We start from the raw sequence: 17,359 nt of genomic DNA, 5'->3' as shown, positions 1-17,359 counted from the left end.
CTCCGATCCCGAGAGCAGGTTGCGGTTGGAACAGCATGATTATCAATATGACACGGTTTCATCACAAGTTCATGGACTTTGTTTTAGTCCCCAAACAGACAATCAGACTGAGACGCCATCTGTGCGTTCTCGGATGGTTTGCGAAGACGCAGCACCAGAGACTGTTCTTCTGTCCTCAGCAGCTCACACGTTTATTTTAACTTCCTGCCCGGAACGCTGAAGATTTGTCCAAGAGGAATTTTCACTCTCACATTGTAGAAATCTTTACTGGTTGAAATACTCGGGGCCATAAACAACCTCCAGACGACATTCATGGCAATGACTTAACATTCTCCATCTTATTCTTCTGGTATAAGATAAGGCTGCACCATACCTCACAAATCATCGGCCTTTTTCATACTGGACGGTGATAAATGATTTTTGCATGTTTCATAGCACGGTGCAATCGAGCTATTGGTCAACATATTAAACCAATCAGATGGAGACGCAGTGAGGACAGACATCAGAAGAAGAAAAAATTAAATCCCACTAAAAAGAGAGGAAAAATTTGGAATTAAATTAACTGAAAAATAAACACAGCGCACTAACATTTACCCTCTAAACCGGGTTCAAGAATAGAAGAGGAAAAATACCAAAACGTCAAGTACATCATGTACTTTATTCATCTATCGGAGCTCATTTTTGGTATGCAGCAAAATTACTACATGTTGAACTAATCATGTGGTTTTAGATATTTACACTGTAATGACCCCATGGACTCATGGTTTGTCAAGTTTTACAATGAATTTATTCTGGGGAGTCGAAATGAACTGTTTTATCTGTTTTGTGGGTTGTTTTGACCGCAGGAGGGACATTTTTGCCACAGAGACAGAAATAATTGGCTTGTTTTATTTAGCAGATCCACCGCTAGCCTGTCGAAAGAAATCTGTTTATTTATCATTACTGGTGACTGAAAGACAAATCTAAACTCAACATACGCGCTGAAACAACTAATCAATTTTAATCAGTTAAAATCGATTAATTCAATGACTAATTCATTCATCCATGAGTTGGTTAATAACACTTTTTAATGTGAGTGGCCCTTTATCTTTTTTTGTTTTTTTGTAATTTTCAACCAATGTGTTCCAGTGGCGACCACAGTGTGGCAGTAACGAGCATGTTGTGGCTGTGTTTGCATCACGTGAGCCACCACGTGGTCAGTTTTTAACAAGATGGTGGAGGCAGCTGTCGAAAGGAGATGATGTTTGTAACTTACCTGTGTAAATAAAGGTTAAACAATGTTTGTTTTATGAAAAAAAAAACTGATCGTATAATTGTAAAAAATTATGTAAAGGCTAATTAATTAGCAAAATAATGGTTAGTTGCAGCCATACTCAACAATGGAATCTCTAAAGCATCACTACTTATTTGTGTCTTTGTCTTTATACTTAACAAGAAAACAAAGGAAAATTACGTAGAATCCATCCTAAAACAGAGAACAGAAAGAAAATATACAATTTCTATTATGATTTCTTCCTCCTGTAAAATAACTAGTTTCAGATCTCTGCCAAGTGTAAGGCTGCAAAATCAATTAATGTGTTGAACCGCGACGGCAGCAGGCGATTCTATTGTTTGTCTTTGCACACACACAAGCCCGTCTCTTAAGTTGTTGTGGCAGCTGAGTCTGTGCCAGAGTGCATGTGCTGAGAGGTGTGTTACAAGTGATAATGAACAACACGCTTCCACTCGACAGTGGGGTAATTAAAGCGCGGCGCAAACAGCAGAGTGATGATCATGACTGAGGTTATCTGCCTCCATCTATCACACCTGAAAGGTCTCGGAGTGCACTGGCTAATGACTGTAAGACTGGGAACTCCACTTAACACTCCTTCCACCACAGATTCATATTCATCAGGCCACGTTTACACAAAAACTGATATTTATTTCCTCCTCCACATTTACAAAAAATAATAAATAAATAAATTCTTGACATGGACCGCGTATGCGCCTGGTTCAGATCTACTATAACCATGCCAAACCTATAGGGGGCAGTGTAACGAGAGGCATGAATCCACGGTAGTCAATCAGAATCCTCGAAAGTAAAAAAATAAACAGGATTTCCCCCTCTATTGGCCAGCCATTACTGCTATTTGATCTAACAAAGACGCAGATGTGAAAGTTTGGTGTTTTGCATGTCAATATTTACGAGTTCTACCACAGATTGTCATTATTTTATTACTTCACCCAACAATATAGGATTACCTCAGATGCCTAAGTGCCACCATATTTAATAAACGCCTTTAACAAGACTTCTCTGGAACTAAATTTAATGATGTTTAAAATACAGCTACTGTGACGTTTCATAGTAGTTGTGGAAAATTCTTGATTCGGACCAGTGATATATTTACTGTTAACCACTACACCAAGTGGACAATTATCTATCTATCTATCTATCTATCTATCTATCTATCTATCTATCTATCTATCTATCTATCTATCTATCTATCTATCTATCTATCTATCTATCTATCTATCTATCTATCTATCTATCTATCTATCTATCTATTTATTAATTTATGTTCAGGCAGAATGCGGTCACGCTTGAGAAGGGGTCCGGCGTACTGACGTCACGATGAAGCGTGTCTTAAGGAACTTGACTCTTGTTTTTTTTTTTTTTTTTGTTAATCTTTTTGTTTTTAGGATAAATGAAATGAAAGTGTAAGTTAAAATTCAGTCAATATTGACAGATGCGCAGTACTACCCACAAAGCCCAGCATGGCCCGCAGTGCTCATTCAGCACGTTGAAAGGTTGGTTTTCCTCCGTGATTCTCCTAGATTAGCCTGTTAGCACCTGTTAGCCTGTTGGCATTTACAACTCTGAAAGTTTAGAACTTTAAAGCTTCTCCGATCTTGTGTCACTTGACACTTTTTTTGGGGGGGTTTAATTAGATTTTTGTACACGGACACAGGTTTTTGATGCAGTGTTATGAAGAAAAAACCTTATGTGAGGATGTTTTCCATTGTTGCTCTTAGCTCGTTAGCATGTTAGCATTTCATTATTGAGACATTTTAGAGCTTCAGGATTAAATTCCACATTCTAAAATCTGAATGATCAATCTGTAGACTGTGAGAAATATTATGGGCGGAGTCTGATATTATCTGCTTCGTTTTACACATTTAATTCCCGTCAAGGGATCACAGATCAGACTGATGTTGGATCACCTCTGGAGGAACATAAAGTAACTGTATATTCTGACTGTTTTAATGGTTTAAACCAGATTCTGTAACCTGCAGCCACATGTGACTCTACAGCTCCACTCAAGTGACTCCTCTTTTCTCCCAGTTGGAGGTCCAAATGTTCCATTTAAAGTAAAGAAAGGTTGAAGAGTTGATCCAGTAAAATCTGAGTCTCCTGTCTTTTCACTCCAGCTGAGACTGATGTTTTGTTTCCTCCTCCAGGTCAGAGTAAAGCTGATGCCTCCAGGTCAGCCATGCATCAGAAAGTCCAGAAACATGCTCACACTACACACTACATGGAGCTGGGCAGTTATCAGTACTGGCCTGTGCTGGCGCCCCGGGGCATCAGGCTGTACACGTATGAACAGATCCCCGTGTTCCTGAGGGACAACCCCTACATCACAGATGGATACAGAGCCTACCTGCCCTCCAGACTCTGCATCAAGAGGTAATGCCCACAACGCCAGCTCAGTTCAGGTTATTTTGGTAGTTTAAAGATCTCCTTCATCAATAGGAGTGAATGTACTGAGGAGAGGGTCCTCATCCAAGATGGCAGCCATTGTGAGCGTACTCCAGCAATGAATGGGCAGTCTCTTTTTTTTTTTTCATATCTATTATTCCACTCATGAGTTTTTTTGTTTTTGAAGTTAAATGTGGATCCCTCTGAATTACCTGAAGTGTTTTAGGTTTAAATTCTCTCGCGTCGCCCAGAAGACGCAGCGCTTTCTACAATGAGACGAAAGGCCGCTTGATGACTTACATTTGTGTTTGCAGTGATGATTGTAAATCCTGTTTCAGCCTCTTCGTCCTGTCCAACGAGACGGTGAACATCTGGAGTCACCTGCTGGGCTTTCTGCTCTTTTTCTGTCTCGGGGTGTACAACATGGCGCTGGTGCTGCCGGCAGCGGGCGCCTCCAGAGACGACTACATCATCTACTCCATCGGCCTCTTCTGTCTCCAGGTAGACGTCGCATTCGTGAATAAACAACCCCGGCTAAAGCTGTAAAACACAATGAAACGCTTTGTTTCGGTTCAGGGCTCGCCAGAAAGAGTTGCACAGCAGGGGGCGCCCTCAGTGACCCGTTCCACAGGTGGAGGTCACGGTACTGAAAGGATTTCCCGCTTTATGTTTTGATCAGATTAAAAGACTAGCAGAGGAGCCGAGAGCTGTTACAGGCTCAGATGATTCAATCTGACGGATCGAGAGGAATAAAACCGTGAAGAGCTTTAAAAACCAATAAACTAACCTTAAAGTCTGTTCTGGTATGAACACGGAACCGTCTCTACTGTGCATTGACATGTCATTTATGTTCTGACAGCCTGGTTATGACAGGTGAGCTCTGCTATAAGATGAGAGATACTCTTGTTGTCCTCGTGGGGAAATTCTGGAGTCTGTCCAGCTGCATTATACAAAGATTTAGAAAAACATAATATGAAGAGTACATACTTCACCGAGGTGTGTGTGTGTGTGTGTGTGTGTGTGTGTGTGTGTGTGTGTGTGTGTGTGTGTGTGTGTGTGTGTGTGTGTGTGTGTGTGTGTGTGTGTGTGTGTGTGTGTGTGTGTGTGTGTGTGTGTGTGTGTGTGTGTGTGTGTGTGTGTGTGTGTGTGTGTGTGTGTGTGTGTGTGTGTGTGTGTGTGTGTGTGTGTGTGTGTGTGTGTGTGTGTGTCTCTCTCAGCTGTGCATGCTGTGCTCGGTGGGCTTTCACCTCTTCTGCTGCCACCGCTCCGAGAAGACGAGCCGCCGCTGGATGGCGTTGGACTGCGCCGGGGTTTCCATCGGCATCCTGGGCTGCTACGTGCCCGGAGTGTTCTACACCTTCTACTGCCACGACGTGAGTGTGTGAGCGTCCAGGTTGGCCTTTCCTTAACCCCGTGGATGACGTCACAGGGTTACGGAAAGGTGTTGGGATACTTCCTAAAGGAGTTGGGAAAGGCGATCACGTTGTTTTGACAATCTGAACACACTTCCACTAGGTCATGTAATAATAATCCAACGACAGCGAAGGTTAATGACGTCAACCGTGGTGAAATAAACTACAAATTTCCAAAAATGGACTACAAAAAGTGCATTTCTCTCACTTTCCCCTGAGGCTCTAACCACTGATATAATCTCTAATATCACATGGTTTGAATGTAAATCAAAAGAAAAGAGGAACTAAAGGTAAACCAGGTGAATAAAGAACCAATCAGAGTGAGAATAGGCTGCACAAAAACCGTACTGTGTTGGTTCTACAACATCCAGAACATTCCGAGTTGGGATCTGGGTTCTAGATGATTTAAAGTTGTTCAAGGCAGATTATTGCTTTGGTAACTTCCATGATCTGCGTTGAGTCATCCTGAGAAAGGAGATAGGAGGGACGACTAGCTGTGTGTGTGTGTGTGTGTGTGTGTGTGTGTGTGTGTGTGTGTGTGTGTGTGTGTGTGTGTGTGTGTGTGTGTGTGTGTGTGTGTGTGTGTGTGTGTGTGTGTGTGTGTGTGTGTGTGTGTGTGTGTGTGTGTGTGTGTGTGTGTGTGTGTGTGTGTGTGTGTGTGTGTGTGTGTGTGTGTGCATACATGCTGCGGTGCTGGGACGCCTCCTGGAGTGCGTTCTGCAGTGTAACGGTTCAGCTTGGGCCCCCTGCTGGTCTGTGGAGGTACAGGCAGGTGAATGAGTGACTGCAGACGCTTCAGATTGGTTCTGGTGGACTCTGGGTTCCAGCCCTCCCCGGTTGTGGTGGACTCTGGGTCTCCCCCCCCCCCCCCTCCCTCAGTGTTTGGACCACGGCCCCTCGGCAGCAGCGTGCAGACGCCCACCACAGAGCAGCGTGAAGTCTGGCTGCGCCGCCTCCTCGTCTCTTCTCCCACATATTGGAAGTGCCGGGTTATTTTGCCCCCGGTACGGAGCTGAAATCTGCTCCAGCCCGAACCAGATGGCTGCTTTCACAGAGCGGTTCGTCACTCCTGTTGCCCACCATATGACGTTTGCACGTTCTCAGCGAAGCCTCCCCCCTCCCCCTCCCCCTCCCCCTCACGGCTGCCAACAGCGGGGCTGTGCTTCTGGGGTGGCTCCGCTCCCGAGGCACGCCAAGTCCCCGAAGAAAAACAGATTTCTTCTACTCGGGCAGCGAGTGCGCTCGCTCACTCGCTCGCGCTCTCTCTCTCTCTCTCTCTCTCTCTCTCTCTCTCTCCACGACAAGGAGCTGGAGGATTTGGCCGCGGCACAGCGAGGCCTCGTTCCCGCCGCAAATTTATTCACTGTGAAATTCAGCCGCTCGAGGACGTGTGACTGGACCGAGGCCTGCATCCTCCACGCAAGACGGACAGAAGGAGGAACACCGGACCAGCCGCTCCACACTTCGACACACTCTGGAGGAAGTTGGTGAAGAACAGGGACACTTTTCAGAGCTCCCTCGCATCCGGAGACGTCTCGTTCTGATCCTCGGCCCGACCAGCCCCTCTCCGTCGTGGTCTCCGATTCCTCTCATGAGTTCTGAAGCCGCTGCTGCATTGTGTTTCCCAAATCTGCATCCATGAGGAGGACTAAAGGAGGAACGTTTTCTTGCAGGGAGGAAAATGATTTATGTTCCAACGATGAGAAAAGAGCCTGAGATTCACTAAAACACCAACCAGACTCCCCAAGAAAGAACATGCAGTCCAACCTGGTCTGAAAACTGATCAGCTAGATTAAATACATATCAAATCCAGTTCATTGAGTTTATGTCGTACTGAAGCAGGTGTACCTGGTGTTAACTGCCCCTCCCCATGTGTTAATTGCCCCCTGTGTCAGTACTGGAGGCAGGTGTACCTGGTGGCGGTCCTGGCCATGATCCTGGCGGTCTTCCTGGCCCAGATCCATCCTCACTACCTGGGTCAGAAGTGGAGGCTGGTCTTCAGCTCGGTGGCGGTCTGCGGCCTCGTCCCCACCGTCCACTGGATCTGGCTCACGGGGGGCTTCTCGGCCCCGCTGGTCCAGGTGAGTCGGGTCCAGGTGAGCCGCTGGCGGCTCTACCCTCGTCATGAAAACAACCTCCTGGATTGGATGTGTCGTTTGAATTTTATTATCCTGAACTAGAGCGGTGCAACCTGGAGCCACATGGAGGGCTGGCTGTAGAGTGGCCACAGAGGGGCTGTAGAGTGGCGTGTGGCTGCAGGTTGCAGAGTTCTGGTTTAGAGAAGATAGAAAAGAACTTTCTGTATTAAAACCGTTTGGATTTTGATGTTTGAGATGAAAGGAGGGGTGAAGGAGTCGCCGTGTGAACTGTGCTAACGTGCTAACATGCTACCGTGTCGACGCTCTGCAGGCGTTCGTTCCTCGGGTTCTGGGGATGTACGTCATCGCAGCGTTAGCCCTCGTTTTCTACGTCTCCAAAGTCCCTGAACGCTACTTCCCAGGTGAGGGCGCCGTTCCCTCAGGTGACATGGAGCACTGTTCACCTGACCATCTCTCACACAGGGTGTGTGTGTGTGTGCGTGTGCGTGTGCGTGTGCGTGTGCGTTCAGGTCAGCTGAACTACGTGGGCTCCAGCCACCAGGTGTGGCACGTCCTGCTGGTCTTCATGTTCTACTGGTGGCACCAGACGTCTGGCTTCATCATGACCCACCGACTCACTGAGCCGTGTCCCAACGGGCCTCCGCACTCTGCTAGAACCACCTGAGGTCCACTATGGCTCCTCCTAGAACCACTTGGCTCCTCCCAGAACCACCTGAGGTCCACTATGGCTCCTACCAGAACCACCTGATGTCCACTGGCTCCTCCCAGAACCACCTGATGTCCACTATGGCTCCTCCCAGAACCACCTGATGTCCACTGGCTCCTCCCAGAACCACCTGATGTCCACTGGCTCCTCCCAGAACCACCTGGCTCCTCCCAGGACCACCTGAGGTCCACTATGGCTCCTCCCAGAACCACTTGGCCCCTCCCATAACCACCTGAGGTCCACCTGGCTCCTCCCAGAACCACCTGAGGGCCACCTAGCTCCTCCCAGAACCACCTGAGGACCACTGGCTCCTCCCAGAACCACCCGGCTCCTCCCACAACCACCCGAGGTCCACTGTGGTTCCGACACGTTGCCCCGCTGCTTCTATAGATCACAGATCAATTTTAATCTGCAGCCACCAAACATGTTGCACCTTTAAGATCAACGTGATAAAAGTTTCTTTAAACTTCACAAATATGATTCTGTGACCTTCCTCAGTTTGTCCTCCTCATTTTAAAGCTGAAACATGTTTTGTGGTTGCAGATGTTTGATTTTGTTTTGATTTGAAGATGGAAAGTCTTCCTCTGCTGCAGTTGGGAGTAAAAACTTTAACAGGACCGTCACACGTCCGGCCAATCACATGGTCCGACCCGGCCAATCACATGGTCCGACCAGGCCAATCATATGGTCCGACCCGGCCAATCGCATGGTCCGACCCACAGGACGACTCACGAGAACTCCAAGCTGAACTGCTACAGTAGAAACTATTTTTGCACTCTTGACAAAATGATGTTTTTAAGCTCGTGAGGTGGGTTCTGTTCTGGTCATTTGAACCCTTTTACATAGAACCGGGTTTTTTCTACAGAGGTGTGGAGCGTGTGCTTTTAACTGTGTTGTTGTTAATCCGCATTGTTTTGCGGGATTTATTTGTTCGCGACTGAAAGTCTGAATCACTGACGCACCGAATCATGGTCGGCGTTTTTAAACGTACACTAGTTGTTTCTGCTGAGTCATGCTCGGTTGTTTGGCTTTTCATTCTGAAATCCCGTGTTTGTGTGTTTTCTAGGATGATTTCTAAGTTATCAATAAATAAATGTTTCAACGTTGGGTTTCGTCACGCATTCATTCTGAGAAACGTCACTTCTTTTTTTTTTTTTTGAAGCACTGCATGTTTTACATCAAAATCAAAGCAGGAGATATTTTAGAGATAATTTCTCCATGGGGATTAAAACTCCCAAAGTCCGAGGAGAGAAAGAGCTTCGGTCCGAATCAAAGCTCAGACTCCGGCTTGAGAGGAAACTTTCTTTATTGCCCCACAGCAGTGATGCACACAGTGGAAGATGAAGTGGTGAGGGAGGAGGAGGTGGTGGTGTTTACTGTGATCAAAGAGAAGTCGGTGATCCACAGCGAGACCTGAGGACCGATTGGACCTCTGCTTCGGTTTGGGTCCAGTCTGTTGGTATTCAGTCCACCAGACGCTCTGGATCACGATAAATCTCCAAATAACCAGGAAGAGAAGAAGAAGGAGGTGATGTTGACGTGGAGAGGACAGAGACGAAGCTCCTCGAACTTCACACACCCGTGAACTCGCAAGTGTTCAGAATGTTTAAGAATAAATGAGGCTCAACATTCCACGGACCATATTTGGTCATTTCCTCTTTCTTCCAAACAGTCAAGTTGCTTTGTAGGGAAGCGTATTGCATTCACATGAAAAAATAAAAATCAACTGTTTTTCTGAATTAATGACATAATGATCTCATTATTATGAGAATTTTTTTTTACCGTTTTTCTGAATTTATGAGATAATCTGAGATAATTCTCTCAGAATTATGAGACATCTCAGAATTATGAGATAATGATTTTCTGGGAAAAAAAGTTTTTCTGAATTCATGAGATAATTATATAAAAAAATATAACTGTTTTTCCAAATTAATGACATAATTATCTCATAATTGTGAGAAAATATTCATAAACTTTTTTTTTTACAGTTTTTCTGAATTTATGAGATAATGGTTTTCTGGGAATTTTTTTTTTAGTTTTTCTGAATTTATGAAATAATTATCTCATAATTATGAGAAAACATTATAAAAAAATAGTTTTTCTGAATTTGAGATAATAAATCATATTTTTATATATAATTATACATAATTTATCTCATGAGATAATAAAATATATAATTTATCTTATAAATTAAAAAAAACAGAATCAATGTTTTTATAATAAATTTGTTTCTCATAATTATGAGATAATTATTTCAGAAATTCAGAAAAACAACTTTTTTTCCCCAGAAAACCATTAGCTCATAAATTTAAAAAAAACTGTAAACATTCTTTATAATAAATTTGTTCTCATAATTATGAGATAATTATGCCATTAATTCGGGAAAAAAAACCTGTCGATTTTATTTTTCATGTGAATGCAATACGCTTCCATAGCTTTGCTTTAGTAAAAAAAAAAAGCTTCTTTCTCTCGGTCACAACTTCTAACCTCAACAATATGAAGAGTCGATCAAAGTGTTTGAATTGTGACACATGATGGTTTTACACTTTAATGCAAATTACACACACAAGTATGGAGGTGATCCAAAGTGTGTACATGATCTTTACTGATAAATTGTAGGAATTGTGTTTGAGTCAGTTTGGTGCTACTGATCAGACTTCACCGGCTTGTAAAGTTTTAAATATCCTTTAATTTGCCCACTGAAGGGTTGGATAAGACGGATCCTCCCGTTCCGCTCTGCTGGATGTAGTTTTAAGAGTGTGAACGTCTATTTCTGATCCTGTTACCGGATGTGAGACGGCCTTCAGCTTCAGCCGTCGCCACGTTAACTCGTTTTTTTTTTTGGGTCTTTTCGTGAGATTTGCGCACAGAAGAGAACCAACATGTGAGTTTCCTACAGCGGTGGTCGATCCAAAGCTTTATTTCCACATGTTGAAGAGAATGTGACGTAAATGAAAACCTCAAACTGGAGAATTACTAGAGAAAACCTTTTTTTTTTTTTTCTTCTTTCTTGTTTTTAAAGTACAATATAAATTGATCCCTTTGAGCATTTCAAAGTGTAATAATCCAACAAAACCCCCACATATGGCTGCATAAAGACTGTTACAGGATGCATAGAGAAGAGTCTAGTAAGGACAGAAACAAAGTGGTTTAACTCCGTGGTATAAATCTGCACAGAAGGCTGCTGCAGGCTGCTGCATGCTGGTTTCAGAGGTACTATGAAGCGAGGCAAAGCCCAGCTCTCGTAAGGCTTCGTGGTGCGAATCAGAAAACAAAAAAACCATATCGGTAGAATCAGAAGGCAAAAGCCATGAGGAGCGTATCGAAGCTTCAAATCACAGCCTGGTTTTCAGGGTAGGGTTGGCTTTGTTTTTCTCCATTTCCCTCGGTCTGACGCAGCATAAAAGGCTTTTCAGCAAACAGCTACAGCCGAACGATATTTGGAAACACCGACAAACTCCACAGGATTCCAGTTTTCTCATCCAAAGGTACGTGTGCACCGAAAAAAAGAAGTGTTAGGATTCCTTTAGCGATGGTTTCTTCAAAAATAAAAAATAAAAAATACCCAAACCAAGAAAGCTCGGGAGCCACGCTTCCCCGGGGGCTGGGGGGGGGGAACATCGAGGCAGGAAGACGTCGGGAGAGCTCACTGCTTGGAGGGGAACGGCGCGGCGCCGAACGGGTCGAGGTCGCCGGGCTGCGCCTGCTGCTGCTGGCCGCCGTGGACCACCAGCTCCGTGAAGGGAACGGCGCCGAAGTCGTCCATGCTGTGACTCTCCGCCAGCAGCCCGTGCAGAGAGCCCGACCGGGACTTGCTGGTGGCCGAGGCCAGCTCGCTCCTCCCCTCGCCGAGGGCCTGGTACTGAGGGTGGAAGGGTCCGGCTCCGAACGGGTCGAGCGGCGCCTCGTCGCCCGGCAGGACGGCGCCCTTCTCGTTGCCCTCGGCCATGGTCACGTCCAGGCTGATGTTCTCCTTGGAATCCGACGTGCTGAGGAACTCGTTGCTGCTCTGCGAGTCTCTGCGGCCGACCTTCTTGTGCCTCCGGACCCGTTCGGGCGTGCGGTACGTCGGCTTGCCGCTCTTGCGCCCCCCGGTGGGCGTGCCGTGGTGGCGCTTGCCGTTGCTGCCCCCCGCCGCGTGCTCCTGCTTGGTTCTCCTCTGGCGGGACGAGAGCTTCTGAAGGCTGCGCTGCTTGAGCCTCTGCTGCTGGGGACTCGCCGACTCCTCCAGCGGCGAGCGGAAGAGGTCTTCTGCGCTCCTGGAGGTGGCGGGCGGCGGCGCGGCGGGTCCCGGCTCGAACGGCGAGAAGCCAAAGATGTCGATGGCCTCGGGGGACAGGGGCGGAGTTTGGCCCCCCGGCATGTCGTCGCCACTCTTCCCCGTCTTCGAGAGGTTGCGGCTAAATGGCGCTTTGGTAAAAACGTCGAACTCGTCCGCGGCCCGCTGGTCTTCACCGACTTGTCTGAAAGGCGCTTTGGTGAAGATGTCGGCTTTATCTGGGGGTCCGACAGGCGAGGCGCCTCTGAGGAAAGGAATGGCGCCGAACACGTCCACGGTTGCCGTGGCTCCGGCTCTGGACAGCGAGGCGGGCGGTGTGACGGGGGCGGGGCCCGAGTCGGCCTCGGGAACTCCTCCGCGGGCTCTGGATTTCTTCGAGAGGCTCTTGACCCTCCTGCGGTCGTTCTCCGAATCCGAGCTGTGCTTGTCTTCGTCCTCCTCCTCAGAGTCCATCAGCAGCGGCCTCTGTCCCAGGTTTTCCGGCTCGGTGTCCTCGCCGTGCTCACTGTTCACGACCTCGTCTTCCTCCGGGTCCTCGTCCTCGCTGCTTTTCGGCGAAGGAGGGTCGGACTCGAAGTCGCTCTCTGACTCTTCACCTGGTCTGCCGCTGTGCTTCTTCACTGATCTCGGCTCCTTGGCTGCTGTCGACTGCAACTCTTCATCCGGGACTGAAGCCGGTGGAGCTGCAGCCTCATCCATCGTCTGATCAACCGTCGTCACAGCCACACCTGCACAAACAACACAAACAACACAAACAACACAAACAACACAAACAACACAAACAACACGTTAACAGCTTTACTTCAACATGAGGCGTCAAACACAGGTCTGATACCCGAGGCATTTGGATCTACAGCTCCTACTAGCGACTCTGTAGGGACTCTACAGTCTCTGTAGCGACTCTGTAGTGACTCTACAGTCTCTGTAACGACTCTGTAGTGACTCTACAGTCTCTGTAACGACTCTGTAGCGACTCTACAGTCTCTGTAGCGACTCTGTAGTGACTCTACAGTCTCTGTAATGACTCTAGTGACTCTACAGTCTCTGTAGCAACTCTACAGTCTCTGTAACGACTCTGTAGTGCCTCTACAGTCTCTGTAGCGACTCTGTAGTGACTACAGTCTCTGTAACGACTCTGTAGTGACTCTACAGTCTCTGTAGCGACTCTGTAGTGACTCTACAGTCTCTGTAACGACTCTGTAGTGCCTCTACAGTCTCTGTAGCGACTCTGTAGTGACTCTACAGTCTCTGTAACGACTCTGTAGCGACTCTACAGTCTCTGTAGCGACTCTACAGTCTCTGTAATGACTCTGTAGTGACTCTACAGTCTCTGTAACGACTCTGTAGTGACTCTACAGTCTCTGTAACGACTCTGTAGCGACTCTACAGTCTCTGTAGCAACTCTACAGTCTCTGTAGTGACTCTACAGTCTCTGTAGCGACTCTACAGTCTCTGTAATGACTCTGCAGTGACTCTAGTCTCTGAAGCGACTCTACAGTCTATGTAGTGACTCTACAGTCTCTGTAGCGACTCTACAGTCTCTAACGGCTCCGTAGCGACTCTACAGTCTCTGTAGCAACTCTGTAGTGACTCTACAGAGTATATAAATGTACATCCAGATTTCTGAGTTGTGTTTTCATTTCGATGAATGTGAATTGGTGGATTGTGACACAAGGAGTTGCAGACTTGTGGTTTTTCCTTTGACACGTGGCCTCGGGAGGATTCGACTTGTGGCGGCGGTTCTGGTGACGCTGCAGCAGAAGGAGCAGCCGAGTCAATATGTTGTGAAAGCTGCCGCGAGTTCTCAGCCATGACCCGGCTTCTCCTCTCCGCCTTCGGCCTTCAGGAGTAAAACCTTGTTCTGTCAGTTCCTCTCCTCACTCTCGCGTGTCTATAAATTCTTCCCTGGAATCGGCATTTGTTTTGAAAAAAAACAAACAAAAAAAAAAAAACTTGTCAATTTATTTCCAAGAGATTCTGTATAATAGCGACTTCAGAAATTAGCCTCATTAGCAAGTGGACAGTTTCCAGTTGAATTGAAAATAAACCGAGCCGCACGCGACGAGCCAAGTCATTGTTCCCTGTTGGAGGAAGCTCCACATCAAGAGCAGAGCGAGAGAGAGCGAGAGAGAGAGGGAGAGAGAGAGAGGGAGAAGACCCCCCGCTGAGAACACCAGAATGGAAATGTCTCCACATCCTGGAGCGTCCAAGCTGGCAGCGCGCGGCGGCAGATTAGCCAAAAAGCTTCGTCGATAAATGAAACAACGAGAATAAAGACGAGGACCCAGGAACAAAAGAAAAAAAAAAAAAAAAAAGGAATTAGGAGCAGCTCTGCATCTGTTCACCGCTCACAGATTACAAGTTGTAATCGTGGTCCAAACAATGGAAGCATGTTTAATCAGGAGAGAAGATGTCAGGTTGGTACAGATTGGTTTTGTCCTCCGTCCTCTCAGGATTACAGAGCGGCGCCGGATCGCCAGCAGATACAAATAAGTGGTTAGAAACAGGTTCTGTGATTGTTCTCTTCGGCGGGAGGAGGATAAAGTGGAGCGCAGCGTCCATCAACCTGAAGATCACACAGGTTCATGTGGTTTTCTAAGAGGCGAGGATCTGACCTCAACCCACCCGAGTTCCATGAAATCCAGCAAGGACGTTAACGGCGAATCGTTGGCGGATGAACCTCGAGAAACTGTGAAAAAAAAAACGTGGATGGGAGAGGCACCTCATGGAGGAGATATGAGCTAACGGCTATCATGCTCGCGATGCTAACTCGGTCTGCGCTCTACCGAGTGTAGCTCTAGTTTATCTAACTTTATCCTGTCATATTGACGTTTTAACTTCTATGCTATTTATCCCGAGTTCTTTCTGACACAGTTTCTACTCTGAAGGTTCGACTGAAGACTTTTCTATTTAATAAATCTTAGTTTGAGCTGCTTCAGGACAAACTGGATCTTTTACTTTAGGTTTGTTTCTAGAGATTTAAGCCATTTTGACTTTTCTGCCGTCTTCGTTCACCAGTGATTTACACTTTTTTTTTTTTTAATACAATTTTAGATAGTCATTTTACTAATTTATATGGAATTGTTATTTATCTCACAGAGTAAAACAATTAGAATTTTTTTTTTGTTTTGTTTTAATTCCACCAAGAGGTTATAATATAATATATCTCAAAAAATAATGAAATCTTCATGAAAATTGGTGCATTTTTATGAAAGGAAGAACCAATACATTTGTTTGTGGTGATCCAGATCAAAATAATTGTTATAATAGAACATTTTCAGAGGCAGTCGAACACAGAAGACGACTCCTCTAAAGAGTTTCAAGAAGTTAATCCAAGAAAAAGACTGAGGATGATTGTTAAGTACAGATGTTGTGGTGATGTTTTCTATGCGAGAGCTCTGAAACACTCAAGACTCATCCTCTGGTTAAACGACCATCTGGTTCTATCAGGACATCTTCACCTCGAGAACCACGTCTGGAGTTTCCTACATGTCGCACAATCTCAGGTTTTTAACTCCTCTTGATTTCATTGAACGACTATAGAGAGAACGTTCCCTCAAACAGGTTCTTATTGCATCTAAGAGAACACGTTTGTCACGTCCGTAGTTAAATGTATTCCGACAGAATGCAGATCCTCCTTAGAGACGAGAACCTGGATCAGAAATCAAAGAATAAAAGGCTCCTCGCGGACGTCAGACCGAGTTGAGATCTGAAGAATGTGGCGGGCGAATCACTACGTTTGTGCTCGGTGTATTTCCGCAGCCTTTTGCTCTCCACCGGCGCCAATAACCCCCGACTTTCTGACACAAGTGACCCCGAAACCCAGCTGCGTGTCGCTCTGATCTGATCGTCCAGCCGCGGAGAGCGAGCTGTGGGATCGACGTTCCCCCCCCCCCGTGGCGCCGGTCTGGCTGATCTGCGGTACGTTCAGACAGAAAGTTTTGACAAAGACAGCCACCATAGCATCAGGAACATCTTGCTTGTGTTGTAGTGGTGGAGAGAGCCAAATCTCTGCTTTTAAAAAAGGATCTATACAAAGAATGAACCAGGGGTGAATATTGCTTTTCAATGATTTTATTTATCAGTAACATTCTATAAAGATATACATTCACACTCACAGTATGATACAGGACCTTTGACATTGTCTATTGCAGAAACAGGATATGTAGAAGAGGACCGGTGAGCTCTTGGTCGTACCAGGAGCCGCGCCACACTCCCAATCCTAACCTCTTTATTCAAGAATTAACAAACGTTTAGTCCTCCTACCGCCTGTGCACAGGGTGTACAGCCGAGAGGTACAAAATGGGGCAAGAACGACCCCAAACATTAAAAAAAACAAAAAAAACAAAGCACAAAAAATTTAAAAAAAAACCTGGAAATGTAAACAAAATGCAACAACATGTTCAATGTCTACGTCTGCTTGTTCATCCCACAAATGCTCCTCTTTCTTTGCACATAAAAAAAAAAGAGGATAAATGTAGTTAAAGGCTCTGGTCATCCCTTTCTTATTTATTTTTGTTTTCATCTGGTTTGAGATTCATCCACCAGTACACATGAACAAGATGTTTCTGAGTATGGCCGTCTGAAGACAACAATGAAACTGCGCCAAAGGAAAAGAACTGAGACTTGCGACAAGGCGGGCGGAGGGCGGAGGGCGGAGGCGTGAACGTGGATCTGCTCTGCAGACTTACCTCCACATGAACACATGCACTGTAAACACATACAGCCCTGCAGGATTGTATGGATCTGAGTGGAGTCACAAGGCGGGCTGTGCGTCTCGCCGCAAAGAAAACAGGAATGGCAACGACTTAAGAGTCCAGTGTGTGTGTGTGTGTGTGTGTGTGCGCGTGTGTGTGTATGCGTGTGCGTGTGTGTGCAGGTGAACCCAATCAGATTCTGCTTTTTTCTAACTTTCCACTTCAAATGATTTAAAATGAAAAATAACAGGCTCATGAAGTTCCATGAAGTTTCTGCACAGCTTTGCTTCACACACACAAACATATATACATATATATATATATATATATATATATATATATATATACATATATATATATATATATAAAAACAATTAATGAAGTTTCATAACAGTTTAAAGCTGTAGTAAACAGGTTTTTTTTTTAAACTAATTTAAGAACATTGAGCTGTTTTAGCTGAACTTATTTTTTTCTTTCTTTTTTAGCCCTT

At 45.7% G+C, this 17,359-nt stretch overlaps 2 protein-coding genes across 4 annotated transcripts in view; one reads left to right on the top strand and one right to left on the bottom strand.

Moving 5' to 3' along the window:
• Nucleotides 1–2,582: 2,582 nt before the first annotated feature.
• On the top strand, nt 2,583–9,629 carry paqr3a (progestin and adipoQ receptor family member IIIa). Of its 3 annotated transcripts, none has more exons than XM_080467086.1 (8): nt 2,595–2,787; nt 3,258–3,348; nt 3,439–3,664; nt 4,015–4,177; nt 4,894–5,049; nt 6,984–7,169; nt 7,498–7,588; nt 7,697–9,000. In XM_080467086.1, exons 3-8 carry the CDS (start codon nt 3,471–3,473, stop codon nt 7,849–7,851), a joined length of 945 nt encoding a protein of 314 aa, XP_080323212.1. In that variant the 5' UTR covers nt 2,595–2,787; nt 3,258–3,348; nt 3,439–3,470; the 3' UTR covers nt 7,852–9,000. The 3 variants fall into 3 exon arrangements, with proteins under 3 accessions (XP_080323210.1, XP_080323212.1, XP_080323211.1); XM_080467085.1 differs by having other exon boundaries at nt 2,600–2,787; nt 3,258–3,358; XM_080467084.1 differs by lacking the exon at nt 3,258–3,348 and having other exon boundaries at nt 2,583–2,787; nt 7,697–9,629.
• A 1,168-nt stretch (nt 9,630–10,797) lies between these two features.
• bmp2k (BMP2 inducible kinase) overlaps nt 10,798–17,359 on the bottom strand; it is a 32,913-nt gene continuing 26,351 nt past the window's right edge. Inside the window, 1 exon segment of the mRNA XM_080467082.1 lies at nt 10,798–12,900. Coding sequence (XP_080323208.1) covers nt 11,540–12,900 — 1,361 coding nt within the window. The 3' untranslated portion in view covers nt 10,798–11,539.

The sequence above is a fragment of the Lipophrys pholis genome, assembly GCF_963383615.2.
Source record: "Lipophrys pholis genome assembly, chromosome: 7".
Lineage (NCBI taxonomy): Eukaryota > Metazoa > Chordata > Actinopteri > Blenniiformes > Blenniidae > Lipophrys > Lipophrys pholis.
This window is presented reverse-complemented; position numbering and strand designations above follow the sequence as displayed.